General features: G+C 46.8%; 1 protein-coding gene across 1 annotated transcript in view; it reads right to left on the bottom strand.

The window, feature by feature from the left end:
• Positions 1 to 455: 455 nt before the first annotated feature.
• LOC144129152 (uncharacterized) overlaps positions 456 to 23,048 on the bottom strand; it is a 62,415-nt gene continuing 39,822 nt past the window's right edge. Inside the window, exons 2-4 of the mRNA XM_077663096.1 lie at positions 7,227 to 7,351; positions 4,601 to 4,693; positions 456 to 3,112 (exon numbers count right to left, since the gene is read on the bottom strand). Coding sequence (XP_077519222.1) covers positions 2,977 to 3,112; positions 4,601 to 4,693; positions 7,227 to 7,330 — 333 coding nt within the window. The 5' untranslated portion in view covers positions 7,331 to 7,351 and the 3' untranslated portion in view covers positions 456 to 2,976. The remainder of the gene's footprint in view (positions 3,113 to 4,600; positions 4,694 to 7,226; positions 7,352 to 23,048) is intronic.

The following is a 23,048-nucleotide window of genomic DNA, read 5'->3' as shown; positions in this document are numbered from 1 at the left end:
TGTAATCGCGCTTTGGAAATGAAAGTAAATTTTCTATGTTCACGTTTCTAGCATCTAGTCAAGGTTCCACCCTAGGAGAAATGATCTATAGACAGTCTATAGACTTATTATAGACTATATTGCCTTCCTATAAACATTTACCTTTGTCTATTCATAGTCTATAGATTGTCTTTAGACAAAAGTCTACTAAAAGTGCATGTCCATAAATCTGTAGATAGCCTGTAGACTGTCTATAGGATTTGTATTGCGTATAGACTGTTCTCTAGAATTCGTGTATAGAGAGTCTGTAGGCTTTATAGACAAAAGTCTATGAACAGTCTATAGACTGTCTAAAGAAGTTTTTGTAAGGGCAAGGTGAGGAAGCCATGCGGACGCCATCGTGGGCAGCACTCGCAAAGCCATACTGCTCGGCCCACTGCCACAGCGACGAATGAGAAGGAGCCGTTGGTGCTCGTCGCTTAAACAGAAATAAAATGCAGGTCTTTATTGAAACAGCAGAGACGACTGCACTACATATGCAACACCCCCTGCACGATACACATTCCGGGATGCGCAGAGGCTCTACGTACACAAACGACTGTACAGAGCAAGTCTATAGAAAGAAAGCATGCAGCAATTACGCCTACGTACATAGAACTCTTGAGGACACGGTGCCAGTCGCAGCCGGCGCAGAGACCATTCGAAACAGACGACGCTCGAGAGGCGACGCGACACCAACACACACACAGATAAGAGGCGCGTTCGGCGTCGAGTCGTCCCATGAATATACATCGGCACGAGAGAATTTGGTCGATTTCCTGCATAAGTGAATTCATTTTCTTGCACACAACGCAAAAAAAAACAGCTAGACGTTTCTTGAGAGTAATACGGGGACGGGGTTGTAAAGCACGAGCATAGTAACGTCTGAGCAGATCTACAACACCCCTTTGCCTTTCCGAGATGAAAAAAACAACACAAAAACGCATCTGTAAACCACTGTGGCTCATTTGATCTTAAATAGCGATGACGCTAAGCATGTGTTATGCTGACGTGCATCCGTCCAGCGATTCCTTGACCTGGAAATGTCTTCCGGGATGATAACTGAAGATGGAATTGTAGATAACAAATAAATAATTGATACGAAAGCAACGTATAGATAAAAAAAGACCTCTATGTTATACCCAAAGTCGAACAATAAAAGAGATGAACATTATGGCGGACTCTTTCGTTTGTGTTGAAATAGGAGAAAGGGGGCAAGGACGCAGACGTAGGAAGAAGACAAATACGGGTGCTGTGTCCCTGTTCAGTCTTTCTTCAAGTCTGCGTCTTGGCGCTGGTTTTATTTTGGGCAATGAAAGCGTGTATAATGTTCAACAAAGACGACACGACGAGGCGAAAGCTGTGAGGACAGATTAAAATAGCTGCCCGAAAATGAAAGGCGATTTGATAAGTTGATATCTTTCTTTAAATTACTGAAATATGGTCATGAATATGATGGACGCAGAAGCACCAATGGGGTACGTGTAGCGAAACTTTCTTGTGAGAATGAGGTTTTAGTGGTGAATAAAAATCATTTCAGGGCTCATTTATTGCTAATTACTACGGGAGCATTGCCTAAAACAAACGAACAGCACATTTCATATTTGGTATCAATGTAAGAGAAAGCAGCAACCACTGAATTCAGTTCACAACAACCGGATAAAACACAAGAAGACTTGTGAAATAAGTGACACAGGTAACGACGCTGTGACGAAGGATTTACACCCGCAAACATAAAGCCAAAATAAGCACGGACCAATATGTCCTCCACATTTCCCAGAAGGTTCAATCTTTGAGACGCTTCAACAAATGGCGCCTCAGTATTCTTCAGCCCTTTGGCACATCACAACAGTTCATATAGAAACGAGGACACAGAGTTATTCGCTCTATGCATTTGTAGTCAACGTGGTATTGTCAAAGAACATTTCTCGCCTTAACAACTTGTATATATGCTAGCGCGTTCCACACGACTGCGCATGTCAACAACGTGCTTTCAACACAAGCAGAATATTTTCATCTCGTCGCACCAACAGCCAGTAATTAGTAGCAGCCGTTATATATATTTTTTTGTCGTCTGTCAACTGACTCAGCAGGCAATATCTAGAGAAGCCCTTATTCATCAGAGCCTGTGTTCTCGTTTAGAAGCGCCCAACATATAAAAGAAAATTTCCGTCGCTCAAATATACTCCGTTTGTCATCTGAATATTGCTAGGCATCCCAAATGGCACGCAAAAAGCGTGATGTGTTCCCTGCGAGCCCACAAAAGCACAACTGACAGCGGCGTCTTGTACAGACATCGAAGATCTCCACACAGTCTCTTGTCCTGTGTCAACACCGACTGCGAAGAACGGGGACAAGTTATTTTTATTTTTCGTTTTTTTCTTACACTTTTCTAGTTCGAGTTGATTTACGGCTTATTTTTAATCTAGCACACGTGCTCAGAGCTTACGTCGTGCGAGAGCAAAACACGCAAGTGCTCGAGCAACAACCACGATCTTTTGCGCTCATCTAGAAGTACTGACCCACAGTTCACGTTCTGCCTTTCTCTGCACTAGAACGTTTTCTCTTTCGCCCAACGCAAGCTTGAAAACAATGCGGCAACGTTGTTATCACAATTCAACTGTAGAGTGGGGAGCTGCTTCGGCGCGTCCCGACCGAAGGTACAGGAGCCAGTTGTACACATTCGGATATAAACAGTATTTCTCCACAAAAGGCGGGATTTCGATACTCGTATAGAAGAGACGGCTACAACAATGACGAGCCTCTCCGCTTTGCGGCAGCAGAGAGGAACAAGAAAAAATATCTGCAAGCTATAACTCTAGGAACGCAACGAAGGAACGTACATTGCCTAAACGCACAGCTTGCAAACTCGCGCTACTTCGACTGTTCTCGGGAGGCGAGAAGAGACAAAAGAGGAGAAGAAGGGTTGGCGGTTGGGAGGAGAACGGCGCGAGCGCCTCAGCGCCCGGGCCCAAAGGGATCGTTGGCCAGCTTGAGTCCTAACCGAGCCTTGGCGGCCTTGGCACCGGACGCTCCTCGCGTCATGCCAAAGTCCAGCATGCCCCGGGACCTCTTCGGCATCACGTCGAAGTTGCTGAGAGAGAGGGAAGGAAGGAGAATTTCATTAACAAAGGAAGTCACAGAGGCCGGCCTACACCCAGAAAGAATAAAAAAAAATAATTCTGCCAAAGCTCCGAATGGCACGAAAAATTGTCGTTGAAGTGGTGCTTCCAAACAGCACCATAACAACAACAACAATAATAATAATAATAACAATAATAATAATAATTGGTTTTGGGAGAAAGGAAATGGCGCAGTATCTGTCTCAGATATCGTTGGACACCTGAACTACGCCGTAAGGGAAGGGATAAAGGAGGGAGTGAAAGAAGAAAGGAAGAAAGAGGTGCCATAGGGGAGGGCTCCGGAATAATTTCGACCACCGGAGGATCTTTAACGTGCACTGACATCGCACAGCACACGGGCGCCTTGGCATTTTGCCTCCACAAAAACGCAGCCGCCGTGGTCGGGTTCGAACCCGGGAACTCCGGATCAGTAGTCGAGCGCCCTAACCACTGAGCCACCGCGGCGGGGGCACCATAACAACAAAATCACTTATGTTCTTAGTGGAACTGTACAGAAACCTCCTACAGGAAAACGTATACTGTCCTTGCTATTATCTTCCGCACAGTAACAGAAAAAAAACGTATTACTAATAGCGATTTTGTTGACAATTTGTCGGCATGCTCGCATTCAGCCCCCCTGAGCAGGTACCATCAAACAGCACACTTAGCTTCCCCGAGTCGAAGCTGGCGCGCTTTTAGTGGGTCAGCTTCATTTTTCTTGTGAAGGACTAGCTGGGTAGGGACAACTCGAGAGCTGCTTCAGACAGCTAACTTCTTGAAAGCACCAGCTGATGGGCGAGTTGGTTTTGCATGACGGTTAAGAAACAGCGCAATGAAACAGGGCCAAAGAAGAGAGCGGAGGAAATAGAGAAAGGGGCACAGCAATAGAGTTGTGTTGTGTCCCATTCATTTGTTGTGTCCTTTCTACTCTTCCCTACGCTCTTTTCTTGGTCTTGTGTCATTGCGCTGTTTCGTAGCCACCAAGCTAACTTTTCCTAAGTGATGCTGCCCATGACCCATCATACAGGGGCAATCACGGGTGTTGGCGAACTGCTCTTCCCACAGCATGCGAGTATTGCTTAACTCCAGCGTAAGGGCCCGCTAAATAATAATAATAATTGGTTTTGGGGGGAAAGGAAATGGCGCAGTATCTGTCTCATATATCGTTGGACACCTGAACCGCGCCGTAAGGAAAGGGTAAATGGGGGAGTGAAAGAAGAAATGGTTTAATATTGGACGACGAAAGCGTGTCACTTCCAAAAAAAAAACACATCCAAGACGTTCTGAAGAGATGCCTGCGAGGAATGCCGAAATATGCAAAGCGTTCTGACAGGGGCGTCACGTGAAGTGCTTTGGTTTCCGTTGGTTTATCAGACAAAGACGTCACCCTACTTAAGAAACCTTCCTTACAACTGTGCAAAAGTCATCTCCCCTTTCCATGATTACGGGGCAGTTCTTACCTGGACCGGCTCCTTAGCAAGCTGAGAAGGTAATCTTCGTCGGGGGTCAGTGATGAGTCGTAAACCGAGTTCTGGCGGTCCCGATCTCGGTCCCTGCAGAAGGCATAGGAAGGTGGGCGCGCGCGGAACATTAGACACTCGTTATGAATGGCGGCGGACGAGTCGCGCACGCTTAAAGCTCATTTGTATGTGACACAGAATGCCCTCTCGTATTTCCAGATTTAATATAAGACGGGACAGACTGCACCAAGACATAACACGCTACGTAGTGTGCGTGTTACCGTATACGCTTGAAACGCCGTTCGGAAATAATTCTTGCGCTCCCACGCGGGCTACCGAGCTAACATTTATATTACGCAATCATCTTCAGGTCACACTGTGTGTCCTTTCCTCCTCTGGTCGTTCGTTTTTAATCTGGGATTATATATGACCGATTCTTTGTTTATGGCTTGAACAAAGATCATATGTGCAACCTTCACCGCATAGCTGTAAGAAATATATATTGCTGTCACTTTGAATAAATGCTTCGCAGTTATGTAATATCTAAACTATACGTTTAAACAAAATATGTCAGGTGGTATTAACGAACTTGAAGTGCTTAGGCACGTTCTCAAGGCTATCATTTCTGTAAGCGTCAGGGTTAAATCACAAAAAATATGGCTTTGCTCACTTACAACAACACCAAATATAATAGCACCTTTTAAAGCACCCGACAGGGTAAGTTTTCTGCTGGCTTTGCCGAAAAATAAAACTTGAAATACAGGAATGAGTTCGTAATTTTCCAACCACATCCTTGAAGTGATTTGATGTGTACCCCTTTAAGAGTGCGCAAAAACAGCTATTTCGGCTACAAGTTGTTTTCGGCAACTAAATTATTGCTTAGAAGTTAGTAAGCCTCAGATAATTACGTAGCACGCAGAACGCGTTCTTAGTCAAAGCGAACGCGGTGTAATATCGATGTGGTGTTCAGAAATTGCATGCAGTCCCACGCCCTGCCCGAAAGATGCGATGTATGTGAGTAAGTACAATGCGAATATATCGCAGAACTAGTTTCGCCATGCGTTGTACACAAAGGGCCCTTCATTTCCAGTTATATTTTTTATGAAATTCGGCGCATAAAAATTGGGCGATATATTTTGAGCTCAAATTCTAGTCCAAATCGCGTTATTCGACAAAACGTTTCATAATTCGGGTTTTCTCCGGTCATTATCTGCAGCAAAAGGCAGTTTGCTATTATCGCTCATTTTTTAGCGGGACTTAAAATGCTGCACTGTTTTTTCTAAATTTTTATTGAAAATATGCAAATGACAAGTTGAGCCAAAGAACGGCTTCATAAATCAGGTATTTCTTCTATTTGCAACTTATTTCTCATTTGTAACAATTATTTCGTCGCGTACGTTTTCACCTCTATGGCAGCACATCCGTGGCCGAGCAAGACCTGTCTGCATTTGTACGCAATGCGGAAGCATTCATTCCACATCGCAGCGAGTCTTCAGCGCGAAAGAACCTCGGAGCCGGACGCAGTGAGGGTAACACTAACACAATGATGCCACTAAGTCACCGCGTCGCATCCGAAAGGTGCGAGGTTCGATCCCCAGTGCCGCCGGGTACCCACCGGAGATACAATGGATACAAGCTTTCCCCTGCCTGGTGCTCAGCCTCTTTAGGGTGAAATGCTTCCGAAATGGGTCGTTGACCTCTCCTTGAGTAAAACAAAAACCTTGCGCGATGGCGCTCTTCGGCCACAGATGCCCTTGCGCCACAAAAATTCATCATCATCAAGACGCCTGGTTTGAATCTGGCTTCTACAATGTGCCCTTTTAAACGGGCGGCATTGTCTTAAACAGCGCCATAAATAACAAGCTTCAAAAGAGCTTTAAAATGATCAGTTACGTGAAAACACCCCTTGAGATTAAGCACAAAATATGTGCTAATTTTAATACGATGTTTTCAATTTTGTGCACTGCAGAACTACGTCCCCTATGAAGCTTATAATCTTGCATAAGCCAGGTTTCAGTTGCTTTTCAAAAAGTCGCGTAAAATCGAGCGCATCTCTAGAATGAAGAGCCCTATGTATACTTTATGGACTGAAAACTGCACTTTCAGAGCATTATTAGCTTGGCATCGTAGTAACGTAAAGCAGCAGTGTTAGTGTAGTGTTAAGAACTCTTAGTTAATCGGTCAGCACGAATACAGGACGTCTGCGATTGAATGCAACATTCTTACCTCACTACCCTCCACACGCCCACACTACACCCAATGACAACACATGCCAGCGAACCACTTCCCAAATACGCGAGCAGCCGTGCAAACTTTTAATGAGTACGTTATAGCTACTCATACATGAAAGTGTTGCGCTTTTGTTTGAATGCTCGTGTTTCTTATGGATTAGTGTGTGCAGCATCATAATTCTTCGCAAAGTCGTATTTATTTCCTTTGTACGGTTACATGCTACAATTATCATAGTACATCATGTTCACCGCTGTTCAGTTAGAAAGGCATGACAGCAACAGCAGCCAGGGTTAGCGGGAAAAAGACTCCGTTTTGCACAAAGGTTTTGCTGCCTCAGATATTGAGCGAGTTTTCACAGCAAAGCAGCCACAAAATACTGGTGTGCTCGACGTACCAGGACTCGGTCTCGAAGGTGCCGGTCGGAGCAGATGCGGACGCCTCGGCGAGCAGCACCACGCCCACCACAACAAGGATGCAGGCACTCACGGGTCGCACCATGGCACGCCGCAGCAGAGGCCGCTGTGAGGGAGGAAAAAAAGGAGATGGCGCTGCTTCACTGGCTCCAACTGAACGAGCTTCGAGGGCGCAGCTTGAGACCCCAACACAATGCCTTTAGAAAAACACTGAGCTGCCTTCAAGGTTGCGAGGACGTGAGTCAGGTGGGAAAACCACCACTCGCATGCGCTGGGCCACCGCTCGCCATCCTGTTTCGTGCTGCGTAAAAGCTTTTCCCACACTGCATGGAAGGCTGTACGCCGCGTGCGTTGTTTCCTTTGTAAACACGAGACAGGCATTTGTTACGTATGGCCGAGAAACTGGTGGCATCACGTCTGATGTTTCCTCTCACACACAGAGCCTTCGTGTCGTTTATCTGCAGGTAAATAGAGCAGTGATTACAACCCGATAAGAAATTTAACACGGTGCTTTCCCTGCAGTGAAATGTTAAAAATACACTGCAGGTGGAGAGGAGGAATATTTCGTGAAACGTTCATAAACGACTGGGCCTGAAAATAGAATGCCGCCCATTCTATGTGAGAGGCTTCATAAACGAGGTTCTTCGAAAGGAGCCATTACGTCTCTAACCGTCTTCTTGAAAGTTAATTATTCCGTATGCATGATTTCAGATCCTTTGGTTGTTCGTAATATGCTCGTTGACTTTCATTTCTACGACAAGGCATTTCCTTAGCCTTTCACGCAATTTATTGTTACATATAGAGATTTCATAACTGTCGAAGAATGAAGTAATGCATTGAAGTCCATTGGTCCAATGGACTTTGAGTGAAGGAATTAATGCACCAGCTGTATCTGTATGCTAAGCCCGGAAAATGAGAAACTGCTTCAGTGATGTCAAAGTATCATGCAATACACGAATAATGCAGGACGGAAGGGTACAGTTATCAAGCAGACAGGATCCTGACACCTGTCGGTACTTACACCTGATCCTCTGTCGAAACTGCATATGGACTGTTTAGATAGCCACTCAGTGAGTGTTTCATAACTGACCTTTCCCGTAATCTTCCCCGCTCGCAGTTGCCCCCTACGCCAGCGGTCACAATTCAATGCTCGCATCAAACTGGTGCAATGTCTGTGCGGCTCCTAAATTCCCCGAAACTGCCCCGTCCAGTTTCTGCGGAGAAAGCCGACGTCCCCCGTCTTCAAAGCCTAAAGCCTCCAAACTCGCGCTCTGATCGGCGGATGAGGCGACGACGGGCCAATTAGAACGCCGATCCCGCACTGGAGAGGAGAGGCCGGCCAGTCTTCGCGTCGGCCCTCGTGGAAACGGAAAACGCCTTAAGTCGGCTTTCATAACCCTACACGACGTCTTCTGCCCAGCGAAGCGCACGTGCGGCACAGCACTGCAGGCAGGCCTTTTCCTAAGCCTTCCTGCCCTCCTTCCGCTTCCGGCGGTAATCCGCTCTCGTTCCGGCCAAGCAACGAAGGCTCCGACGCGCGTCATGGCGCACGCCAGGCACGGTGGTTCCTTTCCCTCCCTCTCCCTCACGCATAGCCAGCTAGCCGGGAACGAGGGAGAGAGGGACACACGCACGACAGCGAAGGCGGCGGCGAAGGCGCACCTGTCGTGGTCTGCGCGAATATCGACTGACCACCGGCGCTGCCGACACGCAGCTCCGAGGAAAACCGGCGCCGATACCCGGGGCCCATTTCCCCTTAATTTTCCGCCTGGCTTCACCGGAACACACCTATTAAACCGCGCACCTTCGTCGCTTACCCCATTTCCACTGCCTGCAGGCTCCTCGCCCTTTCCCTCTACCTCTCTCGCCGCACGAAACGAAAAAGCCAACGTTGCTGAAGTGAATTGGTCTCTCACTTCTTTCTGCCCCAACCATTACCAAAACCGTATAACCTGACGTGTACCCGCTTCGCTGAAACCCGATCCTCGGTTTAACGGTACCTAAGAGGAACCCCGAGTCACTGGGAGAGGGAAAACGGTAAAAATAGAAAGAAAAAATAGAAAGCATTGGAAGAGAGAGTCGAAAGCTGAGAGAACGAAGAGTGATTGTGAACTTTTCTATCGTCTCGAACGACGTCCACGTCCCAAGCCGGCCAGCAAGCGCCATTAGCCTTCAGTCGCCAAAGCTTACGCAACGGTGACCGCGATCGGTGATGACGTAAGGAAAACATTTTGCGCACAGTGCAGACGCTGCCCGCTCTCTGACGTTCCGCTCAGATGCACGGGGAAGCGGAGTGTCTTGAGACGGCTGCGCTGTCCTCCACCACCGCAATAGTTTCTTCGCAATCGTTCGAAAAGATATAAACCATGAAGCAGGGTAATACCTAAACTCATTTCGGCTGTCATCGCTTCCGAGTTTGTAGATACAGCGCTTAAGCTGCTCTTAATACACCGGTGTAATGAAAAGTGACGGCTAAGAAATTAGTTTCTAATCTCGTACCTTCTTGGAAACCTTCGCGACAGACCAGAGCGAAGATCCAGTTTAGGCAGGCTCTTTTTTTTATTTTCTAGTTTGGAATATGCTTTTCTTAGATTTGGAGATAGGGCTTGCGCCCGTGTAGGCGTTCGCGTGTGGTTACTTTGTATATTTTTCACGGCGCTGTGTTTTCTTTAGTGAAGGGAGCAAGTGCGTATACTTGTGCATGTGCGCACGTCAGAAAAAATGCTATCTCCACTCGTAGCAAGTTTCATGGTTCGGAAATCTCACAACATTGCCTTTGTGGGCTGGCTCAGCAAAGCGTTAAAAAGTTAAAAATGAGCCTAAATTTTCACTGCGTTTTCTTTCTCACAGAAAAGTGCTTAGCACTGCTTCTTATAGTATATCACAACGGCCCTATCTATTGAAGGCGAACGCTAAACTTGAAAAGCATTTATTTTTTGCAACGTCGTCTTCGCATCTCAATTTTACAAAGCTATACACAAAGAGGCCACAGTGTGTCATCAAATAGCATATGTAAGAACGTAATGATGCTTCCACTCTTTTGTGGCGCAACAGCACCATCCGAAAAAAAAAAACTCAGCGTTAACAATGGCAGTTATCTACAATCCCAGTTTCTCCGGCCTGAAATATTTCGACTATGTGATTGTAGTAGCTGTAGGCGGTGGTACGGCGCGCCCAACAATGAGAATGGTAGTGGTGCTGAACGAATTCACAGACAGATGCGAATCTTTTATATAGCTCCGCATACGCCTCATCCCTAGCAAAAAAAAAAAAAGAAGACGAGCGTCAGAAACAAACATCCATAAGTACAGCGGAAATGACGTAAAACTCGCGACGCTTCACGCCGGCGTCAAAAAAAAATAATAAATACGCGCCGCTTTCTACGACAGTAGCCAAAGAGACCGTACACTGCCTAGTTGGAAATCTTAGCTTAAATCATAGTCTAGCATTACTTTCCGCAGCAACCGCGTAAAATACATCGCGTACGTGCCACCAACTTGGCAGAGATGCTGTTTGACATGCGGTCATGGCACCTACAGATTTCCGTGCGTCTTGGTCTCTTTTACATTATTTTACCTCACTCAACCCAAGTTCCCGAGACCACAAATCAAAGAGCTGGGCAGACTGCAAATGTGCTAAATTCGTACGCTTATTTAACGGAGGTATAATGCAACTATGCTTTAAAGTTTAAGCACGCATGCCGTATCAGAATATTCGATGGCTTAAGGGCTGGAGAGAAGAAATGTCGACGAACAGCTTCGTTTTTTTGCGTATTTTCCTTTGTCGCGTTAATCATGGGTCATTATTCACCGACGAGGTTTGCGGACAGGCGCAAGCTCATCTTGTCAGCCTATTGAAGCCATCGTTTATCATCTGCCCCTAAATAAAATGGCGCTTTATCATCTGCCCCAAAATAAAATCGCGCACTGCGCTTCACTTGACATCTAAACGGCGACAGGCTTTTCTCTCTACCAGGATTTTCAGGGAAGCCCGCTACTAATTTCGAAAATGGGGCGCTTCAGGTGCTTTTTGCGGCACAGTAATACCACTGTTGGCGAACGTCAGAAAACAGGCCAATCGTATTTTCGAGTAAATTGATTACTTAAATTGTAACTGTTCACTCATTAGCTACTCTCGAAAGGCGCCCGATTTCAATTAGTGATTTGTAGCCGCTATTAGTAATATCCACACCAGCTTTCGAATTGCGAAAACGCGATTGCTGTTGGCGCTGGGACTCAACAAATTTGGGCCATTTCTCGCGCCATGCAAAAACCACGCGCCAGCGGCAATAATACAGTCGGCAAGTAAAATGTTACGAACAATTGTGAACAGCAAATCAATGTGAGGTAACGAAGGCAAATTCCTTAGGTCACAAGGCATTACAGAGTTATGTATTATTCATGAACGGCATTTTATCATTTGCCTGGAAAACTGATCGTTCGCAAAGGCTGGCAATCTCGCATTTTGCGTTGAGGTAGCCTGGAGTTTGTTTTAACAAGCCACCGATCTATTGAAGCTGCCGCATTTACAAGAGTTGTCCGGAAAAAATCAGGTGGCTCGTAGCTTTGATGAATTACGAAGGTCATGGACATGGACGTCTATCCGACGTCTCGTACAAGCTATTTGCCGCACGACTTAGAGATTTGGTCAACCACATCCGTAGTAGTTTCCGTGGTTTAACGTCTAGAAGCTAGAGACCTGAGGGTTTCGGTGAATGATCACCATTTTTGTATCCTTCCTACTAAAATTCAGGCCGCATTCCATTGTGTAAGAAAGGTTGGAACCGCAATGGGGGCAGCGTATACCCGCAGCTTGTCCCATGCGTGGTCTATAGAGGTCCAAGTCAATGAGTTAAATGTTCTGTTGGCGAATCTAGCAGTCTCATATGCTATCTGCAGCTCGGGATCTGAACGTAAGTTGTGGCGCATCCTCTCATTCATGTGCGCTTTTCCACATGAGGAGTGGAAGCCTGTCTTCGACTTGCCCATTGTCGCAATGTATAGTCGCTTGTGTCTTTGTTGCGAAATGTCTGGTACGAGTGCGTACCCAAGTCGACGGCGCTGAAGAGTGATTCCCTCCTTTTCCTTCAGGCAAGGCAGAACTGGAGCGGAGAAGTGTGGGTTCAGAGCGCGTGCATACGGTCGTTCTCGCTCCCGCCGCTGTTCAAGTGAAATCGATCGGTTTGTCTCCTCCAACTTGATGCTGCGTCGTGCCGTGCTGCTGCCTTGTCTGTTGAGCGGTTTGCAATGCTGTCCTCTCGTTTGCTGCCTTGAGCTCCGATGTGGGCTGGTACACATTCTCTCCGAACGCAAGTGTTCTTGTTTGCAACTTTTCGAGCGACGCTGTCTACCCGCCTCCTTATATTACGGGTTCTTGCAGCTATTTCAGATGAACCACAGCCTCGTAGGGTCCTTATGTACGCATATGCGTAGATGGCCGTCAGGCTAGGTTTCACTCAACGTTCCAGGTGCGTCAAACATTGCGTGAGGTTCTACAATTGACTTAGTGTCGTTTAGTTCCTCGGTGCGCCTGCGTGAGCCATTTCTTTCTCCGGCTGAGTTACAGCAAGCTGCGCTGTTGACACCAGCTGCCAGGCCGGATTCATACGGGAACTATCACAAGTGGCGTTTTTTCAAGAATGTAGCGCGACCGTGCAACCGGTGGTTTAATGTACACTTAGTCGGAACCTTTCAAGTAGAAACATGAACCTGTGTAGTTGCTTGCTACATCTGAACGTAACAAGGGCGCAAAATTGTGCTCTCTCTGCACGTCGTGTTCTTTGATTCCAACCTGATAGCATATGTAGAGCGTCAGTGAAGATACAGGCAGCGTGCTCGCGTTTTATTTCACGTTAGAATTTCGGGGCTGCTCATGTTTCATCCTCCAGCTCTCTGCACCGGGTAGTATTGTTAGCATGTTGCATGTCCACAGTGGGTCTACGACCAGCTACTCTCTCCTGCCCACTTGGCTGCGTGGCGTCAATGCTGTGACGAAGTCGACTGCCTTTCTTGGTTTGCTGCTGTCGGCGGCATCCATTGCGCGAACGTTAACGTGTCGCCTCTTCAGGAATGTTCGCAGAGATCTTACTCCTGCATTGTTAACATTATTCAGTGACCCTGTACGCTATATTTCGGTGCTCTGTAAGCACACAGCATTTCCCGGTGTGTAACGATCTTTATGTAACCATCCATATCTTAAGAGTGGACGCAGCGGGTAGGCTTCGCATGCACGCTTGAGTGGGAGCTCACGTTCGCCTCATCAAACTCGGACCAGCTTTTAAACTCAAGCTTTCATCCAATGGACGATGAGCTACAACTCCGTCTTGTTACTTGTCTACCTTCACGTGAAGCCACTTTGCTGAGGCGCCTGTGTGTCGGCGTTGCTTTCACAAGCCACAACTACTCTTGACTGATTTGGTCCACAGCCCAACCTTTTACACCCGCAGCTGTGATGACACTGCAGAACATGTTCGCTGTCAACATCTTGTGCTTAGCGTTGTAAAATATATCCGGTGCACTGTAATAGACTGCTCTGATCCTCACACGCTCACTGAAAGCCCAAACCTCAGGCACTGGCTACGTCAATCGTCAGCCCCCAAGGTGTTCTAGGCACTGCCTAACCTCCTGATGCCGATGTGCTTGCGTGACAGGTTGTGACTGTGCCTCAAGACCGTCTTTCAATGACGTCCTTCATCCTTAATTCACCTCCTTCTCTCCTCTTTATATCCCTCTCTCTTCCCCCACAACAGGGCAGACAACCCGAACATTCTTCTTGCTAACCTCCCAACATCTGCCATTTATCTCGCCCCCTCCATCGTTAAAGCCAGAAACAAAAAGAAAGACATACTAGACTTCTATTAAACAAAGATGACATACCGTGCCCGCTTCTATCTTCCACGGGTGCCGCCCTTTTTCAGGCGTCCATTGATCACGTGACTGCAAACCGGACATGCTCGAGGGTACTCGAACCGCCGCCCACATATCTATTCTGGATAACAGCCGCCCGATGTTAGTTATCCTTAGACCAATGGATGAACGCCAAAGTTTGCGGTCACAGTGTGTGATGCACAATATGATTGCCAAAACCGCTTATCTTGGGGAAAGTCACTCACATAGCTGTCATGAAGTAGCAAAATGAACGTTTTAAGAGTATCACGGACGCAAGCGTGGGTGCATAAGAAGCCCCGTTCGCACCGCAACGCATCGCGCCCACAGTGACAAACTCTTTGGAAACAGATAAAAATGAAAAAGCCTATCATTTACCACTTCGTAAAAAAGTTCACATGAAGAAAAAAAAACGACAAATGCGAGTCAAGATACGGATAGAACTAGCTCCTTTCTTATTTTTTTTTTGTCTTGACGACCGAAAAAAAATATGCAAGCAAACAGGCGTTAGATGTGATGCAGAAGAGGAAAATAGTGGGAAAAGGGTGAGGTCTTTACTTGGGTAAAATAGTGCTGGCTTAAAGTGAGCCTCACGTCTACTACGAAGAGCGCAATCTGCGCCAGAGACAGCCTTCTAGGTACTGCGCCCGAAGAAATTGGGTCCCCCGGTCGCGTGATGAAAGTTCGCCTTTAGGGAACCGCGAGCGACGTGCTGTCACAAGAAGGGATGTCTCCATCCGGAAATTGCCGTTTGATCCGGCACTTTAGACTCCAGCGCCCCCTTCGGAAGAAGAGAAGCACTTGGCTGCGACGATGACGACAAGCCCTGCTTTAACTACGCAGCTGATAGGTGCGAAACCCGAGTTTTGCTACAAGCACACAAATTGTGGCCACCAACTGAGCAAACATGCCACGTTCAATGGTTCTTCAACACCGACGCGGCTGACCCAGGAATAATAGTGAAAGCTTGAAAGATAATTTGGATTTCGTGAGAAATAAACAAAGTTTAAAGGGTACTGTACTTGTGAACGAAATTAAACTTTTATTGTGTTTCATTGTTGACCTAAATTATTAAAAATTTTGAAATCTTGACATGGGCCTCTAAGGAGGAGGAGGAGGTTCTTACCAGCAGCTTTGAGAAATATGATTGTTGACAACATCATATTCCTATGCAACTGACAGAGGGACTAAAGATTTCCAGACAGGAGTTCAAGTTTTCGATCAGTACTTTCGACTTGAGAGCCCAGCGCGAGGAGCTTCTAGTGAGGCCGCTCGGGAAATCATCGGTTTGTTTTTCCGCCTCCTTTCCTTTCTCTGGCGTTTCTGCAAGTCCCGGCGAACCCTATTCTGCAAATTAAAACTCAGCTTTGCTTTCGGCAATCGCCGCTTTAAAGCACGTGTTCGGGATGAAGACCTAGTGTCTGCAACAAGCGTCAAGTTCTGTTACTGCGGTAGTAATTGCATGAGCTGTTTAGTTTCGGCATTTCTGACACGGGCGCCAGTTGCCACCGCGACCAGCAATCTGCATCCGTGGACTTATCGTACAACGTAATTGGAAAGCTAACCTAACTTTAACTAATCTTACCAGCCAGTGCAACCAGGCACTGCACTTTACGTAGACGCCATCATTAGGGACGGACACGCTAGAACGTCGACAGCGGTGAGCGAGACTCTTGACACACTGCTGGCGACCACAGAACTCCCGGGCGACATCCCGACGGGGGCAGAGGCAAGAGCAGTCGCACGAGCAATACTCTCCATCGCCACCTTGCCTTTATCCAAAGAGGTGCACATCCTCACGGACACGTAAGCGCCGCGCCGGCCTAATAGCCAAAACGAGCTACCGACCTCCACGACGTCACTTCTATAAAAGAATACAAGTTTAAAAAAAAACACCAGTTGCTAACACTGGGCTACGGTCTGCGGCACCCTGTATTACTCCGCTAGCCAATCACTGCAGTAAACAAAATAGGCTTTTTAATGTTTTACTTTAGTAAACGATCCAGACATAAAAAATCTAGAGGTTCTAATTTTTTCTTGTGATTAGTTTTCTGTTTAGGTAACGAGAAAAGTTTTAACAATGGACTACTTTTCTGTCACGGAGGAATTCTGTGCGGTGGTCTTGATTGTGGGCGGAGCTTGACTGCAGGCTTAAAGTTGTATCCGACTATAGGCGACTACCTCTTCTAAAAGCAGCACTGCTTGAAACTCCATTGCGCAGGCTCACGAACGCACTCGAGGCGAATCATACCGGGACGCCATAAACACCGTAGACCAGTCACGGAAAGAGACTTTCTTTTCTGGGCAGCTCGCCATCTCTACGCATCACCTCATCGCACACTGACGGGAGAGTGCTGTATGGTACACGCTTGAAACCAGTTCATAGCCCACCCTACTCTTTTCCTCATCAATCCACGCGTCACTTACACCCCTACAGTGTCCGCACTCTGAAGCCCTACCCACCCTTTAACACATGGTATGACATGCCACACCATTCCTAACCTCCAGTCCATCTCAGGCCCGACCAAAGTATCCTGGGAAGAGCGACTTATCGACGCCACCGCCAAGGGCCTGTGATACCTGTTCCAGCCAGCAGAAACAGCTCAGCCGCCTATGAGGCCCTAGGCTACGGGCACCACCCGGCAATGCATAGTAAATTCCTATTCTAAGAATAAACGTTCTTACCACCGCCACCAAGCGAAGAGAATCGGCAAATGGCGGCACAAACTCGTGCCATGTTGCATATGAGTCAATATGTGTGTGCTCATTACGTCATTATACCATTATATAATGACACATCATCATATACTAACGATACATCAATTAGCCTTGACTATATATGAATTAAATGATTATAGGAAGTCATTATGTCATTAGCAAATAGCGCGGCACGTGTGCAGACTTATGTGACGCCTTTTGAGGAAAGTCATTCGTCCTTGTGTTTAGAACTTTTGTCTGTGATCAGTAGACATACGTCACATCGCGCTCAAGGTTGACCGACGCGAAAAAAAAAAGCACAAACAACCATCAGGATTGTAAAAGCTGAAAAAACCTGTTTTTCATAGTAGTAGTAGCAGTAGTGGTGGTGGTGGTGATGGTGGTGGCAGTAGTAGTAGTAGTAGTAGTAGTAGTAGTAGTAGTAGTAGTAGTAGTAGTAGTAGTAGTAGTAGAAGTAGTAGTAGTAACTGTTTATTGAACAATAATAAAAATTGAAGTTAAAAGATTTTTGCTAACCCCGGCATCTGCCATCACTGTGGCGGCGGCACCTGAGCTGGGGAAGCGCAAATAAAGGATAGCAGGCAGTTTGAAGAAGTGAAATGAAAGAGGTGAGGGGACAGCAAGAAAGGACATAGGGAGACTCATAAAAGCATACCTGAACATGATAAAGCGCGTTTGGCATTCCAGCCATCCTTTTGAATTTGTGCGGCACTGTTTGATATCTTATCACAAAGGTAGCTTTTCGTTATTAGAATGAGTGGAATTGAACTTGTCAGGAATTAAGACCAAGCATCTTTGGGCACCTGATTACCTCGTTTATTTGGTTACGCGTTCGTTAGAATTGGCGACGATCAATGCATAGAGCAGAACTGAGGCGGCCTTGATAGGACAAGCAGTCAGATAAGCTAAAGTGACAGCTGCTCAAGAAAACCTAGCAACAAGGCGCATTTAACATCCCACCCAGCAGTTGCGAGAACAATTAAGTTTTAATTTTTTTTCTTGGCAGTTTTGCTGCAGCACTACATAGTCGTACCGAGTTCATAAGCATGCTCTCAAATTTTACAGCAATATCTTGACGCACGACTGTTAAAACAGAGATGTGTAATCCTTAATGCTCAGTCCCATCTCTCATCAAGCCTTGCTATTTACTTCGCATCCTACGTGTGTCACGAGCCATTTACGGACGGTTTAAGCTTTAAGCACACCTATGAATGCTTTAGTTAAGTGAATAAAAAAGGCATAATCCAAGTAACCTTAAGTACCTGAAATACTTCTTCAATTACATTTCTCAGCACACTGCCTCTCCTCCACCTAAGATACAGACGAGTAACTTTGAACAAAAGTACCAGCCTCATTTGACGTGTGTCTAATTCCGCAAAAATTTTGTCTCATTAATATGCTCAAAAATCTCTAGCGATCAATGCAGTAAAAATAATTTCGCGCAGATCGAAACAAAAAGATAAATCATTCCAACGTCCCCGCGTTTCCTTATTTTTGTCTCTGCCGAGTTCACGAAAAAAACTCATGTAAATAACAAATATAATTCCCGTTCTTTTATAGTTCAAGAATACTTTTGTTTCCCAGTCGTTCCAAGTTTCAATTTAGGGTAAAATATCTGTTTTAAGCAATCAACGCGTAAATCTCATCCTTTGGTTAACGTAGCCCTGGAAAGGTAAAAAAAAAAGATGGCTCATGACGACAGAAGGAGGCTAAAAATGTCGGATAGTCTTCAGACGAACGACATCTAGCAAAATTCGTGTGCAAAGGCGTTTGTGCATAAGTCCTAAATTCCTCAGTCGGGAAGCCGTAAATGGCGCCCGACTATGTGAACCTATATATAACATAAAGCCCTGATGAAATCAACTGTACAGTTCTTCGATGACATAACTGCAGTCTAAAGCCATTAGGATGCGGTTCCGCTTACCTTCCCTTGCACGTCTTGGAGCCACGAAATAGCCAACAGCAAGTCAGCCCCCCCCCCACCCCCCACCCACCCCCCTTTGAAAAAACAAACCAGCTGTTGCGGTTGTGATTACCGTCAACCCTCGCCTCAGCTATATCAAACGAGAACCATGCTCAGCCTGTGATGAAAAGACGTTCGGTGACACAAGGGGAAACCGTGGGTTTTCGATTCCTCTATTATGGCTCCTCCATCCGCGCAGTTTAATCTTTCTTTTTTTGTCTACCTAAGTATCTTAATACTGCTGCTCTCAGCTCGCTGTTCTCCTACATCTCTTCCTTCATTAATTCCCCGCAGAGTAAACAACACAGCCGATCCTCAGAAGTAGTTAAGGCGAAGCAAAAGTGGTGGCTCCTTTACTCGTCCCGAAACGCGCTCAGTGGTTAAACGAAAGCACGCCCGAGCGGCGACTCGAATCCATCGTGTCACTTGATGAATGCGCGCTCAGCCCCGTATCTGTCCCCAACATTAATTACACCCCCGCGCCAGCAGACGTGCGAATCCCAAGGCAGGTGTGGGCCGGGCTCAGATTCATGGCACACCTGCCCCGTTGAGCGCCCCCCGTAAGTACCACGACGGACGATGATGACAGCCGTCTTCCGTGACAAGCACAGGCGGCCGCATTTCAAAACTCTCGCCAAGTCTTCGCCGCCTCGGTAGGCAAGGCCAAGAAGCTGCGAGTAACCGGATTCCTCCGCGTCGTAAGCTCCCACGACGAAGCTCTCGCACTTAGGCGCGTCGACACTTTCGAGGAGGTGGTATGACGAGGAACGGAATGGAGGCGGCCCACTAATTGCGGTTCCGGTGAGAACCCCCCCCTCCCCCCCGCTTCTCCTTGCCTAGGCGCTACGCTAGGAGGCACGCCACCACATTCTTCGCGCTCTCGGCACGTGCTCGCGGTTTAGTTTGCGGCCAGTGTGGTCCGTGAGATTTGTGTTTCATGGTGAAGAGCGGCACCGCGATGAACAGAGGCGGGGGAGGGGGGGGGGGGGGGGGGGGTATGCCATGCCGGTATACTATAGTCTTGAAGAGGATCCTTCCTCCCACACTAGGCTCTTTATAAAGCCTACCTGGAACAGCGACATCCATGTCCGCATTGTTGTAAAAAAGGAATCTGCTCTCCTTTACTAACTCGTCATCTTGAGGCACTCACGAGAACCTGGGCAGAAAACTTATCTCACAGCGAAAGAGTGTTCGGAACTTGGCCAAACATAGGTAGTAAGTTATACTGTCGATAATGACCGGGCGACTCGTGTTTCGACTAAAAGCACATCCCAAACCGTGTGTCAGCGTTTCACTGCCTTCGTCCTACCGCGCACTCAGAGCAAGCCTGTCTTAACCGTGTCAGGCTGCCAGCCACGAAAAGCCCTTTTCCGAACGAGCTGTTGTATCGAAGGACAATGTGAACCTTGCAAATTCTAAATTCTTTTACACACTGAAATGATGCGTTCATTATTTATTTAGCTCACCTTTTGCGTAAGGAGTGTTCTGTCTAGCTCTTCCCGTCCCAAGCCAGCTTATTACTCGATCCTTGCCTTCGAATGTCTTAGCTTCGTCCTGAACTCAGTACAAAGCTTTCTTCGCGTCTCTTGCCATAAAAACGCATTCCCAGGACAGGCTTACGTTTCCGTTCAGTAATGCATGTGAAGCCATTGAGAAGCAATTCTAAACCATGTCACGCGTATGGCTTGCAACTGCGTTCTGGTGATTCTCCTTCCCCTTTAATTTTTTTATCCCCCCCCCCTCCTCCGTGTATGGTAGCAAACCGATTATTCTTCCGCTTAACCTCCCTGCCTTTCCTCTTCTCCTGGTATGTCCTTTTTTTTACAGCATCCATCTCATTTTACAGTAGCAAAAAAAAAAAAAAAACTTTCACAAAAGTGATGAGCACAAACCAATGCTGGACGTGTTGCATTCTGGTTTCTTACAAGAAAATCTACTAGGTAGCCTAGTTGCCCACTCTAGTGTGTATTAACGCACATTAAAACTTTGTTGGACAGAGACGTGCCTTGCAGCAGAGTAAACCTTTCTTGTTTACTCAGCAGATTGTATTAACTGGAATGCAAATGAGTTTCTAAATGCCCGCACCCTTAGCACTTAGGCATAACAGCGTCGCCAATGGTGAAAGTTACAGCCGAGAGGGTGGTATTCGACAAATACAAGCTAAAAATGAAGCTTAAAGCCTCGGCAGTGCTGGTGTTTTTTTTTTTCTTAACGGAGTTTATGCCGTTTTAAAATTTCTGGAGAACGGTGAACACCGGGTCGCAGGTTTTATTTACAACTGCAAACAAATGCGTAGACTCCAAAGGAGTTTTGTACGTGCGCCAGCATATTACGAACTAATTAAATTTTTTCGCTAAAAACAAACTTATCCTCGCTGCAAAGAAACATGCGAGAACGTAGCCACCGCCGTTCAGAAATAGCGAACCCAACACCGCTCTAGCTGGGCTTTGTTGCTCTTAGAGATTCAGGCCATAAATTTGAAAATTTGAAGTTGGGAAGAGTGTTTGGGAGCCTTGTTTGAACTGTCGCTATAGGCACACAATTTGCAAGTACCCCGCGGGAGAGCGTACCAGTTTTATTAAGCGAGCGGAGGTCGTGCTTGTGTACAGAGATTGAGGTAAAATCTTTTCTACCGAACACACGGTAGAGAAATAAATTGTTCGGCGAGGAAATGGATTCTCAATAAATTGTACTCTGTTGCCGGCAGCTTCGATCCAGTGTCTCAGCGCCCAAGTGTCTCGTTTTCTGTCCAGTTTGTTCCGGCTTTTTCTTTTTCTACTTCTTGTTTCTGTTTATTCTCGAGTGCGCAAGAAAAACGGAAGAATAACAGCGACCGGGGCGGAAAGAGAGCTACACTCCCTCGCAGCCAGACCCTAAATATGAAACCGGTCTACCACCGAGCACACGACCAGCTAGCGGAAAGGAAAAGTAATAACTTTAAATATGGAGAAAAAAAAACACTAACATTGAACCGCAACACGCGCCTGAGTTAAACGACTGTCCGGAGAGAGAACAAGCGGCCCAAAAGGGGTCCACATCCGCAAACAGGATTCCCAGAGATTGCCTCTCCGTACGCCTCCCGCCCTTTGTTTTTCTTTCTTTGTCTGCACTTCTTTCGCGGTAAGCCTACTGCTGCCGTTGCCACCCGCTTTCGAATGGAGCGAAAAAAAAAGCGCGTTTACGCATGCATGGAGAGAGCTTTTCGTCTGCGGAGCGCAAGAAGTGAACACCGTGCGGTGCGCCGCCCAGCGACGGGTCAGCCTGTAGCCTAACACTCTTTCTCGTAGAGGCGTGTGCTCTTGCAGTTTCAGATGAGTTGCACACGCTGCGAGCGTAAGGGAGACAAAAAATAACACTAAACAGGGGAGTTTTTTCGACACTCCTGGGTGAAGATTCGTTATTCCTGGGGCGCCCTACGGTGTGGCTATTCTGGCCAGCTTGAGAGGCGACACGCGAGGTAACGAGGCGGTGCTCAGGGGCATTCACAATTGTTCTCGCTCCAAAAGCGAGTGCAGCGCCACCCTGCTCATTTTGTGAGTGTACCAAGGGGAACAGCTGCGAGTACAATACCGCTGAGAACTCGCCAGCCTGACTCGCTGCGTCACGCTAGGCAATCATCCGGCCGCGTCAACGTTCCTTACGCAACTTTGCGAACAAGGCAATTCTTTCCGGAAACGGCAGAGCAGGGCGCTTTCGTGTTCTCTCTTGTAGTGTCCCCTTGTTACATTTTGCAATAAGGCGTACCTGTTAAGGTAACATTTTAAGGACAACTCGTTACAATTGGCCAAAGCGTATGTTGAAGGTCGTTTTGGATATGCGGGCAAGGTCAGTCACTGCCGCTAGCCACGACCCGGAAGCACAATGTGCTAGCAGTGTAAAAGAAATAAAATATTTCGACGGATTTAAACAATTTGTACATCTTCATAGTTTTGTGTCTGATATGTTTCGTCTCTAAAAAGTGTTTTTCGCCCCTTCCCACTATTTTTAATAGGTGTTTAGGATTCAAAACTTTCGTTGGGCATTTCTTACCCAGGAGGTCAGTTGAAAAGGTTTGTGCACTCCAGACATAGACTGCCACTCCATCCAACATCCCGCATACAACCTCGTGAGCGACTGAAGTGCTCAGCCCGCAGCATCACTACCGAAATTGTCTTTTACGCCGGTTTTATACTGCAGCAGAATGACAGTAAGGTGAGAAGTATACCTTCCATGATGCTCTCCTACTAGACGTGCTTTTT

Source organism: Amblyomma americanum, chromosome 4, assembly GCF_052857255.1.
Source record: "Amblyomma americanum isolate KBUSLIRL-KWMA chromosome 4, ASM5285725v1, whole genome shotgun sequence".
NCBI lineage: Eukaryota > Metazoa > Arthropoda > Arachnida > Ixodida > Ixodidae > Amblyomma > Amblyomma americanum.
The sequence above is the reverse complement of the archived record's forward strand: the minus strand, read 5'-3'. Positions and strand labels throughout refer to the sequence as shown.